Source organism: Perca flavescens, chromosome 14 (genome assembly GCF_004354835.1).
Source record: "Perca flavescens isolate YP-PL-M2 chromosome 14, PFLA_1.0, whole genome shotgun sequence".
NCBI classification, from domain to species: Eukaryota; Metazoa; Chordata; class Actinopteri; order Perciformes; family Percidae; genus Perca; species Perca flavescens.
Genome location: NC_041344.1, coordinates 8,230,255 through 8,254,361, shown reverse-complemented (window position 1 = coordinate 8,254,361; position 24,107 = coordinate 8,230,255). Strand labels below are relative to the sequence as shown.

At 40.0% G+C, this 24,107-nt stretch overlaps 7 gene segments (V, D, J or C); 2 read left to right on the top strand and 5 right to left on the bottom strand.

The window, feature by feature from the left end:
- Nucleotides 1-5,541: 5,541 nt before the first annotated feature.
- Nucleotides 5,542-6,041, bottom strand: LOC114567728 (Ig kappa chain V region 3381-like). The segment is given in 2 exon segments: nt 5,542-5,882; nt 5,990-6,041. Coding segments are annotated over 2 exon segments (375 nt in total).
- A 3,925-nt stretch (nt 6,042-9,966) lies between these two features.
- Nucleotides 9,967-10,433, bottom strand: LOC114568593 (Ig kappa chain V region 2717-like; the record flags this gene model as incomplete). The annotated part of the segment is given in 2 exon segments: nt 9,967-10,289; nt 10,397-10,433. Coding segments are annotated over 2 exon segments (360 nt in total), but the record flags the coding sequence as incomplete, so codon positions are not given.
- Nucleotides 10,434-11,965: 1,532 nt separating this feature from the next.
- Nucleotides 11,966-12,652, top strand: LOC114568592 (Ig kappa-b4 chain C region-like). The segment is given in 2 exon segments: nt 11,966-11,990; nt 12,123-12,652. Coding segments are annotated over 2 exon segments (357 nt in total).
- A 1,541-nt stretch (nt 12,653-14,193) lies between these two features.
- LOC114567730 (Ig kappa chain V-V region MOPC 21-like) lies at nt 14,194-14,839 on the bottom strand. The segment is given in 2 exon segments: nt 14,194-14,521; nt 14,738-14,839. Coding segments are annotated over 2 exon segments (360 nt in total).
- Nucleotides 14,840-16,409: 1,570 nt separating this feature from the next.
- Nucleotides 16,410-16,882, bottom strand: LOC114568591 (Ig kappa chain V region 3381-like). The segment is given in 2 exon segments: nt 16,410-16,723; nt 16,831-16,882. Coding segments are annotated over 2 exon segments (366 nt in total).
- A 3,292-nt stretch (nt 16,883-20,174) lies between these two features.
- LOC114568590 (Ig kappa-b4 chain C region-like) lies at nt 20,175-21,907 on the top strand. The segment is given in 3 exon segments: nt 20,175-20,183; nt 20,482-20,557; nt 21,367-21,907. Coding segments are annotated over 3 exon segments (414 nt in total).
- Nucleotides 21,908-23,338: 1,431 nt separating this feature from the next.
- Nucleotides 23,339-23,848, bottom strand: LOC114567727 (Ig kappa chain V region 3381-like). The segment is given in 2 exon segments: nt 23,339-23,689; nt 23,797-23,848. Coding segments are annotated over 2 exon segments (381 nt in total).
- Nucleotides 23,849-24,107: the final 259 nt, after the last annotated feature.

The window sequence follows — 24,107 nt, the reverse complement described above, 5'->3', positions numbered from 1 at the left end:
TCATCTACGTCAAGGGTATTGGCAAATATAATGTGTCTAAAATAAAAACGCAACATTTTTTTAATCTTCCGTGTCTTTATTGAGAACAACTAAAAAAACGGCATCGTGCTTGTGCAAAAAGTACGTGAACCCTTGAGTTAATGACCTCAAAAAAGCTAATTGGAGTCAGCTTTTAGCACACATGGAGTCTCGTTAAGATAATGAGTTTGGAGGTGTGGACTACAGCTACTTTGACTGATAAAAAGCCCTCAAACTTTTGGAGTTTGTGCTGCACAAGAAGAACACACTTATGTGAGCCATGCCTCGCCAAAAAGAGCTTTCAGAGGATCTATGATCAAGAGTTGTTGATTTACATGAAGCTGGCAAGGGTTACAAAGTTAATTCAAAGACTTTAGAAATTCATCTGTGTACAGTTAGGAAAACAATCTACAAATGGAGACACTTTGGGACTATTGCTACTCTACCAAGAAGTGGGTGCCCAGTCAAAATGACACCAAGATGAGTGTTCAATAAAGACATGAAAGATCAGAATTTGTTTATTTTAGACACATTGTTTGTCAATACCTTGATTTAGATGAAGATCAGATCACATTTTATGACCAATTTATTCAGAAAACCATGAAATTCCAAAAGGTTCACATACTTTTTCTTGCCACTGCATTTACATATTCACATGGAGAGGATATTGAAAAGTCTGGTAGTAAACTGATCCAGTGACTTGTGGACAGTTTTGTTCTGTCCTTCCAGTTTGGTAATATGGTCTTTTTTTGTTAATGATTAGTGATATTAATATTAATGCAGGTTTGACATGTTTCTAATGTGAAGATTTCACCAAGTGAAGCAGTGATGAGTCTTTATAGAAGGCTGAGGCCAGTGTTGTAGTTCTCAATATCAGTCTTGGTCTCAAGACCACTCTTTGAAGGTTTTGGTCTCGGAATCAGCCGCATTTTTACCCTGTCTTGTCTTGTCTCAGATCTTTGGATCCAATTCCATGATCTTCCTCAGCAGACGGAGTTCACCCAGTTCTCATGGAATATTTTAACTTCTAAGCCAACGTGGACAAGAAGTCTCACAAATGCTGAGAGGAATGGGAATTTGAAAATCCACATTTTAATAACATCTGCTGAGGAAAAGTATGTGATATGATTAAAAGCTCAACAACAGCTACTGGATGGATGTTGTGAAGAGATAGTTTTGCTGTTTCCAAAGTCAAGAATGAACATGAGATTGTAATGTGATATGAATGGATGGTGTCATCTTGAGTTAGCTGTGTGATTCAGCTGTCTGTGCTCTCTCTGCAGGTGATGGTTAGAGCAACTGGGAACAGCTGAGGATGTTCCCAGTAGCAGGAGGTTATTTAAGTCTGGATGCAGTGCAGCCCTCTCTCTGGCTGACTCTCCACTCTGCTGCAGCTTTGCTCCTCTCCCGTCTGCTTCAGTTCTCTACTCTGCTCCTATCAACCTCTACAACACCCTCACATGCGTATATTGTCCACTCACGCCCATCACACAATACTATCTTCACTGATATCCACATCCCATCATTGAATTACTAAAGTTAACCCTACAAGTCCCTGCTTAAAAGCAGTACACCACCATTAAAAACAATCCACATTTGGGACAATGATGGCATGGATCCATTAAAAGGATGTTTTTACTGCACTAACTTGGACCTCTTCCATAGCTTGGACTTAGAAGAAGCAACAGACACTAGAACTGATTATGTAACATTTTGTAGAGATAACGTTTTAACTCAGAAGTCTATAACTTTGTATCCAAACAATAAATCTTACATTTCCAAGGAAATAAAAGAGTGTGTAGTTTGTAGAAAAATTGCATTTAAAAATGGGGATATTGTGGCCATGAGAAATATAAAAAAAAAAAAAATCGAATGCAAATTTGGAAAGGCAAGGAGGAAGGAGAAGGAGAAATTTGAAACCCACTGCTCCTATATGAATATGGAAAAAAAAGTGGGATTCCATGAAATGTATGACAAACCTTGGGCCTCATTTATAAAACGGTGCGTAGATTCAATTCAGAATTTTCGTACGCAAAAACAAAATTCTGATTCATAAACACGGGGCGGGCTGATATTCGGCACGGACTCTAAACAGACCATGAATACGTCTGGATGCGTTACCTTATACGGTGACTCTCCACGAGCCTCACGCTCCTCCCAACATCGTCCCATATTTGTCCTAATAAGGTCCATGTTAATCAATCAGTGAACATAGCAGCCTTGTTAAGAAGCCCTTGGTGACCAATCATGAAACGAAAAAATGGGGAAAAAACACGATTCAGTGATTGTGAGATCGATGTGCTCCTAACAGAGGTAGGACATCCAAACTGAATCCTGTTTGGAAGACTTAACCCTTGTGTGGTGTTCATATTTTTATTACACAGCCTTAATACTTAACAGATTTAGATCAATTACCAATAATATATACATCATTTATGGTTCATATTTGCCATTTACCCCTGTGAGATCACATTTACGATCATATGATCATTTTCGTTTTTTGTGAGAAAACAAGGAAATTCAATTATAAAAAAGGTAAAAAATAGAAACAAGATTTCTGAATATTATTAGTGCTCATTTCTTAGAACGTAATCAGAACAGGTGAAAGTGCTTTAAATGTAACAACTTTGTAACTTTGTGTGGGAATAGCAGGTGCAGAAAGACAACATTCCCACACACCTACAATCAGACTCTCACCCAGAAACACATATTTACACACACACACACACACACACACACACACACACACACACACACACACACACTGATTATGTAACATTGAGGAGGACACAGTCAAGTTTCATAGCACCTATAATTATTAACAATGGGTCCAGTAGACCTGAACTCCTCATATGTAATAGTTATGTGTAGGGGGGGTGTACATTTGCAGTCATTGAAAATAAGTTATATGTTATGTTCTTCACAGAAAAAGAGCCAAGGCCGATGAGTTTGAGTTAGAAGAAATAATAAATAGCATCATCTTTCTTTATTATTATAATATAGAGTGTGCTCACATCACAAGATTCTCCTCCCACTTGTAAACCTTGCTGTGGTGTTTGTTCAAAATACGGATGTTTGGTCAGGTGCCTTTGTCCTTCTTATTGACAAAAGTCTGATTTAGCGTCTGCTGCACGGTGTGGGAGGATCCCCTTCCTCTCCCGTTGCTGGCAGCCCCTTACCGGGCACCGCGACCGGCTCTGGGTCTCCTTGGAAAGAACGGGATTGTTGGGTTCAGGAAAACAAAAACTGGGTTGGATTGGCCTTGTTGGGATACCATCGGAGTTCACTAAGACACAGTCTACAAAACTCTGGGAAAAACCCGATTCAGTGACGATCACACGCATGTTCAAAAGGTTTGGAAAACTGGGCACATTTTTAGGCGTGGAAATTCTTTATAAATCCCGATATTTGCGAGGAATGTTGTGTCGGCAAAGTTCATGCTTCATCATTTTTTTCCTTGTGTAACAGGTTTTATAAATGTAAAAAGTAGAAACAAGATTTCTGAAAAATGTCTTAGTGTTCTTAATGAGGGAAAAAGCAGATGAATTAATAACTTTTATGCAAGATTTTGATCTGCCGAGTTCTAGTAGGATAAAATAGAGGCTCTAGACTCATTACCTGCACTAAATCCCCACAAAATCACTATTGACCAGCATGTAGTACAGAGTAGGGTGTTTCGAGACACTACGCTCATTAGACAAGGTCCAGAGACCTGAGATTGGGGTAATAGTTAAAGGGGAGACGCGATCTTAACACTAATTTAAAGAAAACTTCAGTTAAGAAATATGACAAGGACAAATAGTTTTACTCAGAGAACCAAGGTTACAAGCTAGGGGTTATTATAATTTAGAGCGCTTACATCACCAGATTCTCACTCCCAGACACATCACGGATGTTTGGTTCAGGAGCCTTTGTCCTTCTTATCGAGGTGAAAAGTTGTCTCGTCTGAGGCGATGTGGGATGTCAGCGTGATGGAGTTGTGGAATTACTATTGAAGATCCCCTGCCACTTTTAAATCATTTGTGTGGCAACATTTTGGTTTTTGGGAAAATAATAAACAGGAAAAAGTTGACAGACAAGTCTAACACAATATGTAAATATTGTAAGAAAAAAAATGCGCATGTTCAAAAGCTAACACGAGCACTATGCAAAAAAATTTTTACAGCACCACCACAGCTTTGCCAGGAATGGTGCAGTAGTTAGTAGCTTCGGCACTTTTTTTCTTACAATGTTTAGGCCCCATATTGTCTTAGTGTTCTTAATGTGACTCTTTCAGATGAATTAAAAACCTCAAGTAGGAAATCTAGTCAGGTTTTAATCTTACCTGAGATCTTGTAAAACGAGATCTTGACCACATGTAGTACAGAGTCTTTTCTCACCCACCTGCCCTAGGAAGGCTGCTGGACCAGACGGCATTTCTGGGTCTCTGCTGAAATGATGCAGCATAGAGCTGGCAGAGGCCTTGGGTCCTATTTACCAAAAGTCTCTGGACTCACATGTTGTTCCTTCCACTTGGAAAAGCTCTATTATTATTCCTGTTCCTAAAAAGGTATGCTGTAAGGATTATAATGAATACTGCCCAGTTGTTTTGAGAAAATCATTATCAACCTATTAAACAGATGTCATTTGCTCATTAGATCCTTTTCAGTTTGCATTTAGGGGCAAAAGAGGTACAGATGACTCAGTCACTGCCATGGTACATTTTATATCTAAACATTTAGAGGACCCTACCTCATATCAACGTGTTTTATTTTAGATTTCAGTTCAGCATTTAATACGGTACAGCACCACCTATTCATTAAAAAGCTGAATGACCTTAATGTCCATCCCTCATTATTAGGTGGTACCACTGGTTTCTACCGAATGGTAAACAGCAGGTCAGTGTTAATGGTACTCTCTCAGAGTGGAGAACTTGAAGCACCGGAGCCCCCCAGGGTTGAGTCAGTTCACCTGTCCTTTTTACCCTTTACACAGATGAGTATAGAAGCTATAATCCCAACAACTATATCATTACATGTTCTGATGATACTGCCATCCTAGCTTTAATAAAAAAGGACAGTGATCTATCTAACTACCTTTCAGAGATTCAAAGGTTTGTAAAATGGTGTGATGAGAAAAACCTTTTTCTGAATGTTTTCTGAAAAAAACTGAGGAGATGTTGTAAATAGATTAAATAAAAAAAATTAATTTGTCACTGCGTCAAAAAAGTTTTTAAATAGATAAACTAATGTCTAGGTCAAGAAGGACTGGGAGGATCTCTTTGGTTTTACTACAATTAAATGATTTACTTAAAGGGATTAGTGTTTTAGGAACCTTGCTGTGTTGTTTGTTCGATAACATCTATGTATGTTTTTCATACACATTGTGGAACAAAAAGTTTATCTTATAGTCTTGTGTGTGTGTGTGTGTGTGTGTGTGTGTGTGTGTGTGTGTGTGTGTGTCCTCAGTGAAGTGTATCAGTCTCTGCAGTAGCTTCCAGCTGCAGCAGTCAGTTCAGTTTCTGTTCAGTCTGACTGAGGGAGGTTTTTGTACGACGCTTTTTCACTGTGTGAACACCCACTGACTGTTGATGTTATGTTCACTCTGACAGTAGTAAACTGCTGCATCTTCAGTCTGGACTCCACTGATGGTCAGAGTGAAGTCAGAGTTTGATCCACTGCCTGTAAAACGATCTGGAATCCCTGATTGTCGAGTGCTAGTATAGTAAATGAGCAGTTTAGGAGTTTCTCCATCTCTTTGTTGGTACCAGGCTAACCTGTAAATATTTTCTATCCTCTGACTGGTCCTACAGCTGATGGAGACGGAGCCTCCCAGAGCAGAGCTCACTGCTCCAGGCTGAGTCACTGTGACCTGGCCTCTGGACTCTGAGGATACAGAGACAAAAACATAAAGCAGCGTCACGGTTTAGTCGGCTTCATTTCAGAGGGACGGATGTTGATAGAGGAGAGGAGTTTGATTCTCTGGACTTTACCTGTGAAGCAGCAGCAGAGGAGAGTCCAGATGAGGACGGAGATCAAAGTCATGTTTTTGATGAGGAGGATTTCTGTGTCTTCTGTTGTCATGAAGGACAGCTGTCAGTCATCCAGTGTTCAACTCTCAGGACTATAAACTCTCCCAGAGCACTGGAGCATGGTGCTGCTGATGCAAAGTGGCTCTCTATGGAAATGCTCTGACTGACTCCAACAGGGACTTGGATTACTCTGATGATGCTGTTCATCAATGGATCAATCACTTTATCAGAGTATTGATTAGGATCTTTCAATAACACTTTGACTTCTTGACAAATCTTTCAAAATGTTTGATTTAGGCTTCCCAGGACTAGCTGGAATATAAAAGAAGTCTTTTATTCCCTATGCCAAACAGGCATTGAACACAGAATAACTGCATTTCTTTTGCAATTTCTTTTATATTTGCTCTCTTGTATTTTGTATTAGACTTATTTGCTGCCACCTGCCCCTTTGCACTATTTTATATTGTATTCTGTAAACTCTGTATGTTCTAAATGATCAACACTGGCCTCTTAACAGCTGGGAGCAGAGAGGCAGGACACATATGCAAACACACAGAGTCAGTGAACTGTAGCTGTCCTCAACATGTCATGCTGTTTCCCCCTCAGTGCTGACAGCATGGACCTACATATTTACATATTCACATGGAGAGGATATTGAAAAGTCTGGTAGTAAACTGATCCAGTGACTTGTGGACATTCTTGTTCTGTTTTTACTAGTTGGTAATATGGTCTTTTTTTGAAAATGATTAGTTATATTAATATTAATACAGGTTTGACATTGTTGGGTGTTTGTAATATGAAGATTTCACCAAGTAAAGCAGTGATGAGTCTTTAGAGAAGGCTGAGGCTGAGGATCTCAGATGACATGCTTGAGAAACTCCAACCAGAAGTTTCTGACATTAAAAATAAATTTCCGTTCATCTCCTGAATCAATGCTGTTTATTCCCAGCAAGTCAAAACTTCATGAATGCATCATTACCTTGATCCACTTCGAAAATTACACATGAAAATGCAACATCTTCCAGTTTCCTTTTCGACATTCGAAGCTGCTTTTAACCTGAAACGTACGAAAAGTAAATGGCTAATAGCTTATAGCAGAGAAATCTTGGGGTAACCCTTAGTAACAGAACCTTGTGGGTGAATGAAACCTTTGATTCCTTCGTTGATGTTGTTTTATGCAAACTGTTACATTCTCTCTCACACACATACAGACACAGATTATTCCTCCATAAAGTGAGTAACTTCACTATAGAACTCTAGGACCTATTTCTGGCAGACTGCCACACTATGTTTGTGTTTTTTTTTTTTTTTACATTTATCTTTTTATTTCATTTAGACATAATACTTTATGAAAGTATTAAACTGCTGTGTCAGTGTTATTATGTTCAGTAGCACGTGATGAAACTTGTTTTAAAAAGGCATTGATGATTTGTGCATGAAATGTACTACTACTCTGTTGTCTACATTTGAAGATTGCATTTTGACTTGTTAAAGGACTCTAAATACAAAGTGTATGACTTGGGACTTGACTTGGGATTTGGTAGTCTTGACTTGGAACTTCAGTGCAAAGACTTGAGACTTACTTGTGACTTGCAAAACAGTGACTTGGTCCCACCTCTGAAGATCATGTGGTATGATTGAAAGCTCAACAGCTACTGGATGGATGTTGTGAAGAGATTGTTTTGCTGTTTCCAAAGTCAAGAATAATCTCAATGTAGTTGTTGGGTTGTTGAGTTGCATGTAGGAGAAATTGTGTTTTAGCATATACTGTATATGGAAGCAGTTATAGGATTTCTTATTTATTATTTGTATAAGTTCCAAAATGGCTCCTGTTGATTCTTTGGCAAGAATCACATAAGAACATGAGATTATTACGTGAGGCGAAGTATGCAGATCTGGTCGCGGAGTGCAGAGAAAGTGGATGGAGTGTGAGGCTGTACCCGGCGGAGGTGGGGGCCAGAGGCTTTGTGGGCAGATCAACATCACGTCTGCTCAAGGAGCTGGGACTACGTGGAGCCACACTGAGCAGATCCACCAAAGAGCTCTCGGAGGAAGCGGAGAAAGCAATCCACTGGCTCTGGCTGAAACGACGAGACAAGACTCGGGGAGTAACATCTAATTAGGTTTTGCTGCAGGGGGTGTCAGGGAGACGTCCCTGTTCACTGCCCCGCCCCACCAGGAGATGTTCTGGGTTAAGGGGCGAAACGTCAATGAGCGGTGGTCCCCAGCTGAAGACCCCGCAGCAAAACCTCGCGGTATGCGGTCAGGTTTAGGCCTGCCTCAGGGAAGAGGATGCCCCTCCCATGCACAGTCCACCTCAGGCTCCGTTGGAGATGCAACAGGCCAAAAGCCCGGCAGAAAGAACACCTCGCCGTAATGAATGATGATATGAATGCAGTAGCGGTTTTTGGCAAGGGCGAAGCGGGCAGCCGCCTGGGGCGGCATTTTTCATGACACATGGGGGGGCGGCACGAGCACTTAAAAAAAAAAAAAACTAAAAGTAGACTAGATAGTAGAAGGTCACGAAAGCAATCCAACTTTGCAAAAAAAAAAAGACGCTGTTATACTTATATTTAGGATTCACAAGGAGGAACGGCGTGCACGGCCACGGATGTGTGTGTGTGTGTGTGTGTGTGTGTGTGTGTGTGTGTCAGTGTGATCGCCAGTCCTACCAAAGCAGAGAATTAGCTCCACACATAGTTCATTATAGGCTAAGTTTTAAATATATTTGGAATATCCATTGACATATTCACATTTTACATGAAAAAAGTTACAGTATGGGACGTCGCATAGCATTACTGTATGTGCTGGGGTACATTTTCACATAATTTATATATAAGTGGACACCTGAGTATTAACAACCATATTGATATAAATACACTCAGAACATGCTTTTAGGGATATTGAAGTCAAATGGAGTGATAGTGATGTCATAATGCAGCAACAAAATAATCTGTATTTTCTGTCTTTTAAAAACTACTATGTGCTCGAAGGGGGTCTCGCCCAGGGTGTAATTCAATTTAGAACCGCACTGTATGAATGGATGGTGATTCAGCTGTCTGTGCTCTCTCTGCAGGTGATGGTTAGAGCAACTGGGAACAGCTGAGGATGTTCCCTAGCCTAGAAATCTAGACGCACCCTAGAGGCAGCAAATTTATTTTGCAGCCAGGGGGGTCTAGGCACTTGGTCAGGCCAATCACATCATGTACAGACTCGGTGGGCGGGGCTTATGGCTGCTGCTGCTGGGAACAGAGGTCTTCTGGAAGACTTGGAGTTCAGCTGTTCTTTGAGAAAAGAACAAAGAACGGCACTGAAGTCATTCTTAAAAAAGGAAGATGTGTTCCGAGTTTTGCCGACCGGATACGGCAAAAACTTTGCTACCTTCTTCGTTGCTCTGCTTGTTTGTAGCGCTATCCTGTTACGTGCAGAGGGAATGAAAGACAACTGTTTATAACGTCCCTCGGATTGAGCCCTGTCAATGGTGAGTTCCCAGACCCAACATCTGGATGTGGGTCTGGCTTGTCAGGCTAGATGTTCCCAGTAGCAGGAGGTTATTTAAGTCTGGATGCAGTGCAGCCCTCTCTCTGGCTGACTCTCCACTCTGCTTTAGTTCTCTACTCTGCTCCTATCAACCTTTGTAACAACCCGCACACACATATTTACCACTCATGCACATTACACATGAATGACTTTACTAATATCCACAGCCCATACATTACTTAAGTTAACCCTTTAATTTAGGTTGATTTGTTTAAATAAATATCTTTTCTAAAAATTTGATCGTGGTGTGTCTACATTTTGTTGTAAAAAGTGTGTGTGTGTGTGTGTGTGTGTGTGTCCTCAGTGAAGTGTATCAGTCTCTGCAGTAGCTTCCAGCTGCAGCAGTCAGTTCAGTTTCTGTTCAGTCTGACTGAGGGAGGTTTTTGTACGACGCTTTTTCACTGTGTGGACAACCACTGGCTGTTGATTAAGAATTCCCCCATACAGTAGTAAACTGCTGCATCTTCAGTCTGGACTCCACTGATGGTCAGAGTGAAGTCAGAGTTTGATCCACTGCCTGTAAAACGATCTGGAATCCCTGATTGTCGATTCCTAGTAACATAAATGAGCAGTTTAGGAGTTTCTCCATCTCTCTGTTGGTACCAGGATAGGTCCTCTCCATCATCTACTCTATGACTGGTTCTACAGCTGATGGAGACGGAGCCTCCCAGAGCAGAGCTCACTGCTCCAGGCTGAGTCACTGTGACCTGGCCTCTGGACTCTGAGGATACAGAGACAAAAACATAAAGCAGCGTCACGGTTTAGTCGGCTTCATTTCAGAGGGACGGATGTTGATAGAGGAGAGGAGTTTGATTCTCTGGACTTTACCTGTGAAGCAGCAGCAGAGGAGAGTCCAGATGAGGACGGAGATCAAAGTCATGTTTTTGATGAGGAGGATTTCTGTGTCTTCTGTTGTCATGAAGGACAGCTGTCAGTCATCCAGTGTTCAACTCTCAGGACTATAAACTCTCCCAGAGCACTGGAGCATGGTGCTGCTGATGCAAAGTGGCTCTCTATGGAAATGCTCTGACTGACTCCAACAGGGACTTGGATTACTCTGATGATGCTGTTCATCAATGGATCAATCACTTTATCAGAGTATAGTAAATGTTAGATTTAGGGTCCCATGGACCTGCTGGAACATTTCCAAGAAGTATTTTATTCCCTATACCATACAGCCATTGAACACAGAATTACTCCATCAGGGATCACTTGTTATTTTATAAGATTTGCTATCTTGTATTATTTATAGAACTTATCTGCTGCTACCTGCCCATTTACACTATTGTATATTGTATTCTGAATATTCTTTATGTTTTTAATGGTGTGCTGTGTTATGTGCATTGTATTTACCTTTGCTGTACTTTGGGAGAAGCCAAAGACAAATTTCCACTGAGGTGGACAATAAAGTCAATCTACTCTAATGTCTTCTGTCTTATTTAAATTAATTACAAGAGAATAAATAATATAAATGTAATATAAATATCAAAACATGAATTCTGGAAAATCTGTAGCACTGTGTTATTGTCAGTTATCTTTTCATAACAGCGTCATTTTGGTGAGTTTGTTTGTGTCAAAGTCAGAGAGCCGTGTCTCTCTACAGTGAGAGGTTTTTGTACGGCGGCTCAATGACTTTGTATCACTGTGGTGGACTTTTGGTGGAGGAACCAGACTGAATGTTAACTGTAAGTACATTAGACTCCTTTAATAATCAAAATGTGTATATATATTCTATTTGAGCTTCATAATTGTGGAGCTTACTACAACATTTAGTCAGATATCTAAAATTTCTTATATTTGCAGCAATTCTTAACGGCTTTACAGCATCGTTAACCCAACAAAAAAACACTCCTGATGAATAATCTTGTTGCACTAAAACTTTCTAAAGTCTTATCAGTTCGTTGTAGAAAACTACTCAGCATTAGTCTGTGTGAAGAAAATATTTGTGAAAGTTAAAGATTTTATAATCTGGCTCAAGAACTCTGCTGATAATCTTTGGTTCAGTGTTTGATGTGAATAAGTATTACTCCATCTTTCTCCCAGAATAATGATTTTGAAGCTAATCGACATATTTTTGTGAGAATTTTATGAGTTTGAAAAAGTAATTCAGTAGTTAACAATATTAATTTAGATATTTTCAGTAATGAAAAAGTCTGTTCAGTGATGATTCCTGCTTACATGAACAGAACAAAGAAATATCATTAATGAGGTTTTTGTTTAGGACAAGAAATGTGTAAGAAAGTTAAAACAGTAAAAGCCTCACAATCTCCATCTTATGTGGATTATTTTGAACTATTAAACTGAAAGTTTAGTAAAAGAGAGCCAGTTTGAACTTTTTATCGTTAGTACTGAAACCTGTCTGTTGTCATGGTTCAGCAGTGATGCCTGTCTGTTGCCATGGTTACCGAGATCAGAGAGGGAAGTGAAACATTTTAAGACCAGTTTGATCCAATCTGGGGAAGAGCAGCAGAACTAGTAGCCTCCTCTGCTGCAGCCAACAGGCTAGAGTTTAGTTGACCTCATATCAACTTTATTAATCTCTCTCTCTCTGCAGTGGGTCGAGCCGGCCCCACCCTGACGGTGCTGCCCCCCTCCAGTGAGGAGCTGCTGCAGGGGAAGGCCACGCTCATGTGCCTGGCCAACAAGGGCTTCCCCTCAGACTGGAGTCTGGCCTGGAAGGTGGACGGCAGCAGCAGCAGCAGCAGCTGGGAGGAGAGCAGGAGCCCCGGGGTGCTGGGGAAGGACGGCAAATACAGCTGGAGCAGCACCCTGAGGCTCCCTAAAGACCAGTGGGAGAAGGTGGGCTCTGTGACCTGTGAGGCCACCCTGGGCTCCCAGACTCCACTCTCAGAGACACTGAGGAGAGACCAGTGTTCCCAGTCCTGACCTGACTCACTGGGACTCTGCTACTGGTTTCACTCTGATACTGATCTCAGTCTGCTCTCTGCTACTCTCTCTCTCTCTCTCTCTCTCTCTCTCTCTCTCTCTCTCTCTCTCTCTCTCTTTCTGGCATCAGACCAATTTAACAGTATTCAACTTAAAATAGAAATGCTTTATTTGTTGTAATAATCATTTTGCTGTTAAAGCTGTAAGACAATAAAACATGATTCATAGGAAAAAGTCTGCATCTTTATTTAACAACATTTTTCCTTCACCTATATGTTTATATATAGAAGTTTATAAAAAATAAATCTTTATTTCAGACTCAGAAGTATGTCCATATCAAGAGAAATATAAAAAAATTTCAAAAATATACATACAAAATACAACACATCTGTCATTTTAAGGATTTGTGTGCAAGCGGTCATGCCAGTGTGTTTTCTGAGTTTAGATGACATAACCCATGTCTCAGTAAGATTTATGGTGACAGTCTCATTAATAAACTCCAGGATTACATCATAACTCTATGAGGTTGACCTGACAGTTTCTCTGTTTAACATTATTATCTAAATTTAGGTATGAACATGGTGTGAATGGCGGATGAAAGGGGGACATTTTTCATGAAATGATTTAAAAATGTAGTCTAAGTTACTCAATAGAGTTGTTAGAATTTGAAATAAATTGTAGAGCATCGTCAACATATATTTATAGCGTGATTCTGAACTGACATTTATAAACTAAAGATTTAAGTGTTTAAGTTTAAGTGTTGCAGGTTTCTTGAAGAACACCAGAAAAACAACCAATAGTGTTTTATTATTGAGTTATTAATGTGCTGCTTTACAATGTTCTTATCGCACAGGTTAGTGTTTTTGCAATCCAACATTTTTGTAGTATGTCATTAATCATCGTCAAAAAAACAATCTGCTTATATTTGAAGTATTCTAACAAAGTTCAACCCTTTTATTTAAAGTAATGCATGTATATCTTCACCTGAGATAAATCAGGATTCCTATTTTGTAAATATTTCATTTGTATCAAAACAATATGTAAATCCTGTCAATACATCTGCAAATCATTTAATGTAAATGGTTTTAGAGTTTGAAATGAATACCTAAATAATAAAAAAATGTATGAAAATAACAAAAGTCTACATGAAGATGCATTGAATGTACATAAAATACTAAACCTTTAATCAACTGTATGAAAGTTAATATGAAACTGATGGAAACACTGTAATACATATGTATGATATCATATGATGTATTTGATATAATATGATGTATTTCACTAAAATATAACTTTAAACCCTTTAATTAGTTTAATTCTATTTATTATAGTTATGTTTTGATTTAGAATGATTTCATTCAATTTAACATTTAATATATTTGTTGAAAAACTCATTTGTTGTAAAAATAATCTGTCAAAAGACTGAAAAAAAGATATGTCATTATCTGAATAACTATACATTTTTAGGTCAATATTTCATCACCAGTATTACCCTGTCTCATTAATTGAGAATTAATCTAATTTACACAACGCTCATTGGACCTGACTTTGAGGGCACTGTTTCAAAACCTGCCAGAACAAACATATCAATAAAATTACTTACTTTAGGAAATTCTACATGTGCATGATTGTGTTACACTTTCTTCTTCTTGTATTTGTTATACTGTATTAATATGTATGTCTAGTGGTGTAGTTTCTGTGCAGCTGTTGAGTCAGATCAGTTCCTCTCCAGCTGAGGAGGTTTTTGTACGACGTTGTATCACTGTGTGAACGGGAAGCTGTTACTCTGCTGACAGTAATAATCTCCTCCATCTTCAGTCTGAACTCCACTGATGGTCAGAGTGAAGTCAGTTCCAGATCCACTTCCACTGAAACGGTCCGAAACTCCAGTGTGACGAGTTGTAGCACGATAAATCAGAAGTTTAGGAGATTCTCCAGGTTTCTGAAGGTACCAGTGCAGGTAAGTACTAGCAGTTGAACTGGCTTTACATCTGATAGAGACAGACTGTCCTGGAGCAACAGACTGAGATCCAGGAGACTGAGTCAGGATGATTTCTCCTGATGAACCTGGAAAACATGAAAAAGAGCAGAAGGGTTATTGAGACAAATCCAGCTTGGAGAAAGATGATCAACATCCAAACAGAAGAGTCTCATTTCTTTAACATGGAGAAGAGATGGAAGAAGGTAAATGCTGCTTGTTCCAGTCTTTCTCCATCATAGCAGAACATCATTGAGGTCAACCTGGTTGCATCCTGAAGCAAAGATTTCAGAAGAGAGTCTCACCCTGAACAAGGAGCCCCAGGGTGGCCAGCAGTAGAATCAGTGACATCATCATCGTGCTGCCGGCGTGTCAGTGACTCTGAAAGTCCTGGACAGTCACTGATCAACACTGGCCTCTTAACGGCTGGGAGCAGAGAGGCAGGACACATATGCAAACACACAGAGTCAGTGAACTGTAGCTGTCCTCAACATGTCATGCTGTTTCCCCTTTTACTTTGACTAATTAAATGTGTCACTACATAATGGGCTACGGATGAATGGTAAAATCTTGTCATGAAAACTTCATTTAGTTTCCACCAAGGAAGTACAGAACGTTGATTCTGTTTGTGGGTATTTTTACATCTATAGTTTGTTTTTTACTACAGATGGTTAACGAGGTGCCAAATATCTATTCAATGCACTCTTGAGTGTGGGATGACAGGATTCATACCAGGAAATAGGTTGTGATAATGTTTATTCATTCTGCAGATAATCATTTAGTGGATGATTGGGACAATGTATTCTGTTTCACCATACTTTATTTCTTTTAGCCAGGGAATCTACTTTAATTTAAATACTGAATTTAAGTTTGGTGAAAAGGTGAACTCCAAAGTCTATAATTGATCCTTTTTAAAAATTGAAGAGGGGAGTACAGACAGAAGAGTTGTTTTAATAACTGATCACATGATGGACATGAAGAAGAGAAAATGTTTAGTCATGTATAATTGAGAAATCATCGGCGTACAGGCTGTTTGACGGTGGTGTCACTCTGAAAAGATGCTTGAAATGCATTTCCTATTTATTATTACATTTCAGTTATTACAGTTTTCCTATGATTCTGTTGACCTTGTTGACTTTTGACTTATTCATTGTTAAACTTTGGCCCACTTTGCCTCGATCTAAGATGAGGACGATCATTTCTACATTTCTTTCATCTATTTACACTGTTGTTACTACTTGTCTTTCACGTCCATGAACCACTACCAACAGGTTTAAAGGCTTTTTACTAGCTCCTTGAAGAGATCGCATATCACATCTGTCTTGATTTTTTTTCACAGTCTCTCGAGTAAATTTAGAATCAATTTCAAGATACCTGTTATCAGTTTTAGAGCCCTACATGGTCAGGCACCGTCCAATATCAATGAGATTATACAGGCCTATATAACGAGGAGGTCATAAACATCTTGATTTATTTTTTCTCACTACAGACTTATAAGTGAAGTTGACTGTGGATCTGAAGTCAGGAGTTTTGATCTTTGGGAGTGTCTCCAGTTGGACTTAAGTGGACACTGTGAAAACCTTTTATAGGGAACAAATGGTTTAGTGTGGCTTTTGTAGTTTAGGATTTTTTAAATATGTTTTATGTTATATGTACTTTTATGTTTTATTGAAAAGCATATTTGAAGTGTTTTATAAGAATCTTCCCTTGCTTCCAAAAGGAAAAGCGCTACTTTTAGTGGTGATAAAGGAAATTCATGGTTAAGAAAGAAGTGTGTGTGTGTGTGTGTGTGTGTGTGTGTGTGTGTGTGTGTGTGTGTGTGTGTGTGTGTGTGTGTGTGTGTGTGTGTGTGTGTGTGTGTGTGTGTGTGTGTGTGTCCTCAGTGAAGTGTATCAGTCTCTGCAGTAGCTTCCAGCTGCAGCAGTCAGTTCAGTTTCTGTTCAGTCTGACTGAGGGAGGTTTTTGTACGACGCTTTTTCACTGTGTGAACACTTGCTGACTGTTGATATAGTGATAACTCTGACAGTAGTAAACTGCTGCATCTTCAGTCTGGACTCCACTGATGGTCAGAGTGAAGTCAGAGTTTGATCCACTGCCTGTAAAACGATCTGGAATCCCTGATTGTCGAGTGCTAGTACTATAAATGAGCAGTTTAGGAGTTTCTCCATCTCTCTGTTGGTACCAGGATAGATATCTAGGATTCTGACTAATCCTACAGCTGATGGAGACGGAGCCTCCCAGAGCAGAGCTCACTGCTCCAGGCTGAGTCACTGTGACCTGGCCTCTGGACTCTGAGGATACAGAGACAAAAACATAAAGCAGCGTCACGGTTTAGTCGGCTTCATTTCAGAGGGACGGATGTTGATAGAGGAGAGGAGTTTGATTCTCTGGACTTTACCTGTGAAGCAGCAGCAGAGGAGAGTCCAGATGAGGACGGAGATCAAAGTCATGTTTTTGATGAGGAGGATTTCTGTGTCTTCTGTTGTCATGAAGGACAGCTGTCAGTCATCCAGTGTTCAACTCTCAGGACTATAAACTCTCCCAGAGCACTGGAGCATGGTGCTGCTGATGCAAAGTGGCTCTCTATGGAAATGCTCTGACTGACTCCAACAGGGACTTGGTGATTCCCATACAACACTTATTATAGAAACATGTAAAAGAAAGGTTAAGGCCAGAAATGTTTGACATGGACTAACATACCAACACTTTTAAGGGTGCGCAGGTTCATAAGCATTTTGTTATTTTTCATTAAAATGTTATCAGTGCTTTGTAAAGAGAATAAAGCCACTTTTTAGCTAGGATGACGAGTCATGGTAAAAAATAAGAAGGATGGAAATTCTTCTATTTTTAAATCTCAGCCATACATATATAAACAAAAACGATTCAGTTTCTCCATCATGCATTTATACATGATAGAAAAATGGTGCAATTGTAATAATAGTTTTGTAAGATTAGTAACATTAGTTTAGTGGATTCCAACAAGGGTGAAATATGAAGTCAGTCAGTAAAAGTTTAAAAAGCAAGAAAAAAGATATACAGTACAGGCCAAAAGTTTGGACACACCTTCTCATTCAAATGCGTTTCCTTTTATTTTCATGACTATTTACATTGTAGATTCTCACTGAAGGCATCAAAACTATGAATGAACACATATGGAATTATGTACTTAACAAAAAAGTGTGAAATAACTGAAAACATGTCTTATATTTTAGATTCTTCAAAGTAGTCACCCTTTGCTTTTTTATTAATAAGGGAAAAACTTCCACTAATTAACCCTGACAAAGCACACCTGTGAAGGTAAAACCATTTCAGGTGACTACCTCATGAAGCTCATTGAGAGAACACCAAGGGTTTGCAGAGTTATCAAAAAAAGCAAAGGGTGGCTACTTTGAGGAATCTGAAATATAAGACCTGTTTTCAGTTATTTAACACTTTTTTGTTAAGTACATAATTACATATGTGTTCATTCATAGTTCAGTGAGAATCTACAATGTAAATATTCATGAAAATAAAGAAACACATTGAATGAGAAGGTGTGTCCAAACTTTTGGCCTGTACTGTATATACAAATATGAATGACAAATCAACAACAGAACCAGTTTTTAAAAGTCAATTCACAGAGGGAGAGAAGCCCTGATCATCCTCCAGTCTGTTCCACTAAAAGACATCTGTCCAGATGTGGTAATCTACAAGAGAATCAACACACTGGTTTCTATTCAACATGTGTATCAGTGATGCTGGGATTGAAACAGACTTTGTTTTACTTGTTGATCAGAGATCTGTGCACGGTGCACAGGAGGGATCTGATGAGCTGTCTGATCATTTACAAATGTTAAGGAGGGGATTTCTAGATTTCAGATATTCAGGGAAGTCCCTCACTGTGATTATGTGCCTTCATTACAAAGTGAGCAACTGATTTTTCTGTACATTTCAGAGGGAAGTGATAGGAGGCAGAAAACATGCTTTAATCCCTGATACGATTATGGTCTACAAGAGGGGAAACTAATTGTATTATATTGTTAAATCAAATGTAATCTGCATACAAATAGATTTTATGGTTGTGGACTCTGAACACATGCTTGATACTGATGCTGACGATGTATTAATCCATTCAGCTGAGGGATCAGTGAGAAATATAAAGAGATAGAGGACGTTCACGTCATGTACATGATTGTATTAGGAAATGTATTTAAACAGTGTGTGTGTGTGTGTGTGTGTGTGTGTGTGTGTGTGTGTGTGTGTGTGTGTGTGTGTGTGTCCTCAGTGAAGTGTATCAGTCTCTGCAGTAGCTTCCAGCTGCAGCAGTCAGTTCAGTTTCTGTTCAGTCTGACTGAGGGAGGTTTTTGTACGACGCTTTTTCACTGTGTGAACACACCCCCACTGTGATAACTCTGACAGTAGTAAACTGCTGCATCTTCAGTCTGGACTCCACTGATGGTCAGAGTGAAGTCAGAGTTTGATCCACTGCCTGTAAAACGATTTGAAATCCCTGATTGTCGAGTGCTAGCATAGTAAATGAGCAGTTTAGGAGTTTCTCCATCTCTCTGTTGGTACCAGGCTAAAAGGTGGTACGGGCTAGAAAAATAAACAGCCTGACTGGTCCTACAGCTGATGGAGACGGAGCCTCCCAGAGCAGAGCTCACTGCTCCAGGCTGAGTCACTGTGACCTGGCCTCTGGACTCTGAGGATACAGAGACAAAAACATAAAGCAGCGTCACGGTTTAGTCGGCTTCATTTCAGAGGGACGGATGTTGATAGAGGAGAGGAGTTTGATTCTCTGGACTTTACCTGTGAAGCAGCAGCAGAGGAGAGTCCAGATGAGGACGGAGATCAAAGTCATGTTTTTGATGAGGAGGATTTCTGTGTCTTCTGTTGTCATGAAGGACAGCTGTCAGTCATCCAGTGTTCAACTCTCAGGACTATAAACTCTCCCAGAGCACTGGAGCATGGTGCTGCTGATGCAAAGTGGCTCTCTATGGAAATGCTCTGACTGACTCCAACAGGGACTTGGATTACTCTGATGATGCTGTTCATCAATGGATCAATCACTTTATCAGAGTATTGATTAGGAATGTTTCAATACCACTTGGACTTCTTTACAAATGTTCTTCGAAAATGTTAGATTTAGGGTCCCAAGGACCAGCCGGAACATGTAAAAAGTATTTTATATCCTATTCCATACAGCAATTGAACACAGAATGACTGCATCAGGGAACACTTGTTATTTATATACTTGAATTATTTATAGAACTTATCTGCTGCTACCTGCCCATTTACACTATTGTATATTGTATTCTGTATCCATCCATCCATCTTCGTCCGCTTATCCGGTGTCGGGTCGCGGGGGGAGCAGCTCCCTACAGTATTCTGTATATTCTGTATATTTTTAATGGTGTGCTGTGTTATGTGCATTGTATTTACCTTTCCTGTACTTTGGGAGAAGGCAAACACAAATCTCCACTGAGGTGGACAATAAAGTCAATCTAATCTAATGTCTTCTCTCTTATTTAAATTAATTGCAAGAGAAGAAATTACATACATTTAACATATACCAAAAACATGCATTAAGGAAATCTGCAGCACTGTGTTATTGTCAGTTCTCTTTTCATAACAGCCTCATTTTGGTGAGTTTGTTTGTGTCAAAGTCAGAGAGCCGTGTCTCTCTACAGTGAGAGGTTTTTGTACGGCGGCTCAATGACTTTGTATCACTGTGGTGGACTTTTGGTGGAGGAACCAGACTGAATGTTGGAAGTAAGTCAAACTTTTAAACTTTTTATTTCAGGAGCTATTTTTCTTCCGTTACTTTCTGCACTCTTAACTTTCCAGATTTGTGAAATATGAATCCATAATTTTACACAAATATTTTGCACTAAAAGGCAAAGGTCTGCTGTTGAAATAGAAAATTGTAAAGTTCATTGTAAGAAAATGAAATCTTGAGTCAGAGGATAAATCATTATTTCCAACTTTAATGGTAAAGTAGCATCTTGAGGGCTTGTAGGTTTAGTTCAGTCTGACAAAGTCAGAGAGCCGTGTCTCTCTACAGTGAGAGGTTTTTGTACGGAGGCTCAATGACTTTGTATCACTGTGGTGGACTTTTGGTGGAGGAACCAGACTGAATGTTGGAAGTAAGTTTCTGCACAAATACTACAAACTATATTGGAAATATTGTAAAGTAATGTTTTAAATTCTGTGTACAGTTGATAAAATGTATATGTATTCATGTTTTAATTTGTCCTCCTTTATCGTGGAGACTAACTCAGAGCAGCTTCACTAAACATTTCTTTACACATTTCTGTCAAACTGAAATTTAAATGACTTGAAGTTTGGAAAAGATAAAACTGAAAAACTGTTCTACAAGATTCATTTTTCATTTTCCACATCAATGATAACTGTTTAAAGCAAATGAAGAATCAAATATTCAAAGAATTGAACAGAGCAAAGATAAAGATCGGTATTTGAAAATGTGCAACATCTCTTTACTGTGTCATGTATTGTTTCAAAGTTTGAAAACTATTTGAACAGTTTGGTAATGATGATCGAAATCCACATGAAGAACATTTGATGTTGTCAGCTCATTTTCTGGATTGTTTTCTATTACACTAAATACTTTAAAGTAATGTATAGTTAGGTTGGTGATGATCTTGATTTGGAGGTTTAAAGATTTGTCCAAAAGTTGACATTTTATTTCCAGTGTATAGTTAGATATATATCAGCTCATTGTGTAGATGATTCTCTCTGTGCTGATTTACATGAGAGGCTTCTTAAAGGGAAGTGAAACAATGTGTGAGTGAGTGACTGGTGGAGCAGAAAAACCATCTGACAGAAACTCCTTAAAGGAGAAAACCAACTCTCACACAGTCAAGGTGTCCAAGTGTCTGCTGGTTGATTGACAGCTGTGTGGTCCCTGTCCTCTAAGCTGATTGGTGTCTCCTAGGTGATGTCCGCCCCACCCTGACGGTGCTGCCCCCCTCCAGTGAGGAGCTGCTGAAGGGGAAGGCCACGCTCATGTGCCTGGCCAACAAGGGCTTCCCCTCAGACTGGAGTCTGGCCTGGAAGGTGGACGGCAGCAGCAGCAGCAGCAGCTGGGAGGAGAGCAGGAGCCCCGGGGTGCTGGGGAAGGACGGCAAATACAGCTGGAGCAGCACCCTGAGGCTCCCTAAAGACCAGTGGGAGAAGGTGGGCTCTGTGACCTGTGAGGCCACCCAGGGCTCCCAGACTCCGCTCTCAGAGACACTGAGGAGAGACCAGTGTTCCCAGTCCTGACCTGACTCACTGGGACTCTGCTACTGGTTTCACTCTGATACTGATCTCAGTCTGCTCTCTGCTACTCTCTCTCTCTCTCTCTCTCTCTCTCTCTCTCTCTCTCTCTCTCTCTCTACAGATTCATCACAAGTTGAAAGTCCATCTTGTGTTGCTTGCAGTAATGCTGATATTCTCTGTGTGTTAAAACAATAAAGACAAATGTATCAACTTAATGTCGTCCGAGCTTATTGATCCAAGAATGACTGCCGTCATGTGTTCCTTTCTTAAATGAACATCTACAGTATCAATGAAATCCTGAGAGAGTTTTTCTCTGTAGCATTTCCATGAGCTGATTCTTTTAGAAAGAAGTGATGAGATGATGTAATGCAGGTCCCATCTGCTCGGTGCAGCCTGACAGGGTTTAGCTGTGGTGTCCTACAGCAGGTATGGAGCTGGTGGGAAAGGATGAAAGTCAAACTCTGGTCAGCACCACTGTTACTGCTCTCCTTGACAAAGTCAATGTGAGAGAAAGTCAACAGATTCTTTGGGTTTTTCTCCCAACAATAATGGTCACCACTGTCATCTAATGTGTCTGATCTAAAGCAGGTAACAGGTAGATGGGAATGACCTGCTGTGCTGTGCTCTTTGATACAGAAGTGGTTTTAGATCTTGTGGTAATCTGATCTCCTCAGTGCATAACTTCATATCACATTAACTGTTCTGATAGGAAACTTTTTGGCATTTATGTTTCTAGTAAAACTTTGTTCATCACAATGTGAAAAGAGTCTTAAGAGTCCACCACTGTTTGTTTCATTAGCGATAGAAGTTGACACACGTTCTTCTCATCATATTCTGTTCAAAGTTCCCAAAACAAATACTGTCTTCTCTCTGTCGTCATTACAGTCTGCTGCAGCCAAAGACTGGAACTATCTGCAAAAAACCACTAAAGCTGAAAACTTGTATCTTCATGTCAGCTTTTAACAACTCTGTTATGGACCTTCTCTCTGATACATGCGGCTGTTTTGGGAACCACAAGCATTCCCTCCCCATTATCTGTCTGCTGTTTACTGTTGCCCCATGCTGATTGTTGTTGTCTTGCTGCTGCTGTTTAGCTCTGCATGTTGAATTAGTGCTTGTGTTTGTTGCTCGTGTTCTGTCGTCGTTTGACACCATGCTTGTGTGCTAGACTGTATGTCATTTCTGTTCTGCTTGCTGTGATTGGGTGGAAGTAGTGGAGGTGTTGGAAATGTTTGGATGTTTGCTGTCATCTTTTTAACTGACAATATGATATTTCTCTATTAGCCCTTACACCCTCCCTTAAGAGGCTTTGCCTTTTGCAAAGCTGCCATTGTAAATGTATATGTGTTTTAAATGACTTGCCTGGATAAATACAGGATGAAAAAAAGAATAATTAAAAAACTCAGACAGGTCTGTGTCCAGAATGAAACTAATAATGAAACACGTTGTTTTGGTAACTGTAATGGGACTATTTTTACAAACTCTTGGTAATTTATTGTATTGTGTGTGTGTGTGTGTGTGTGTGTGTGTGTGTGTGTGTGTGTGTGTGTGTGTGTGTGTGTGTGTGTCCTCAGTGAAGTGTATCAGTCTCTGCAGTAGCTTCCAGCTGCAGCAGTCAGTTCAGTTTCTGTTCAGTCTGACTGAGGGAGGTTTTTGTACGACGCTTTTTCACTGTGTGAACACCCACTGACTGTTGGGATAGTGAAGACTCTGACAGTAGTAAACTGCTGCATCTTCAGTCTGGACTCCACTGATGGTCAGAGTGAAGTCAGAGTTTGATCCACTGCCTGTAAAACGATCTGGAATCCCTGATTGTCGAGTGCTAGCATAGTAAATGAGCAGTTTAGGAGTTTCTCCATCTCTCTGTTGGTACCAGGCTAACCTGTGGTTTCCATCATTATAAACATCCTGACTGGTCCTACAGCTGATGGAGACGGAGCCTCCCAGAGCAGAGCTCACTGCTCCAGGCTGAGTCACTGTGACCTGGCCTCTGGACTCTGAGGATACAGAGACAAAAACATAAAGCAGCGTCACGGTTTAGTCGGCTTCATTTCAGAGGGACGGATGTTGATAGAGGAGAGGAGTTTGATTCTCTGGACTTTACCTGTGAAGCAGCAGCAGAGGAGAGTCCAGATGAGGACGGAGATCAAAGTCATGTTTTTGATGAGGAGGATTTCTGTGTCTTCTGTTGTCATGAAGGACAGCTGTCAGTCATCCAGTGTTCAACTCTCAGGACTATAAACTCTCCCAGAGCACTGGAGCATGGTGCTGCTGATGCAAAGTGGCTCTCTATGGAAATGCTCTGACTGACTCCAACAGGGACTTGGATTACTCTGATGATGCTGTTCATCAATGGATCAATCAGTTTATCAGAGTATTGATTAGGATCTTTCAATAACACTTTGACTTCTTGAC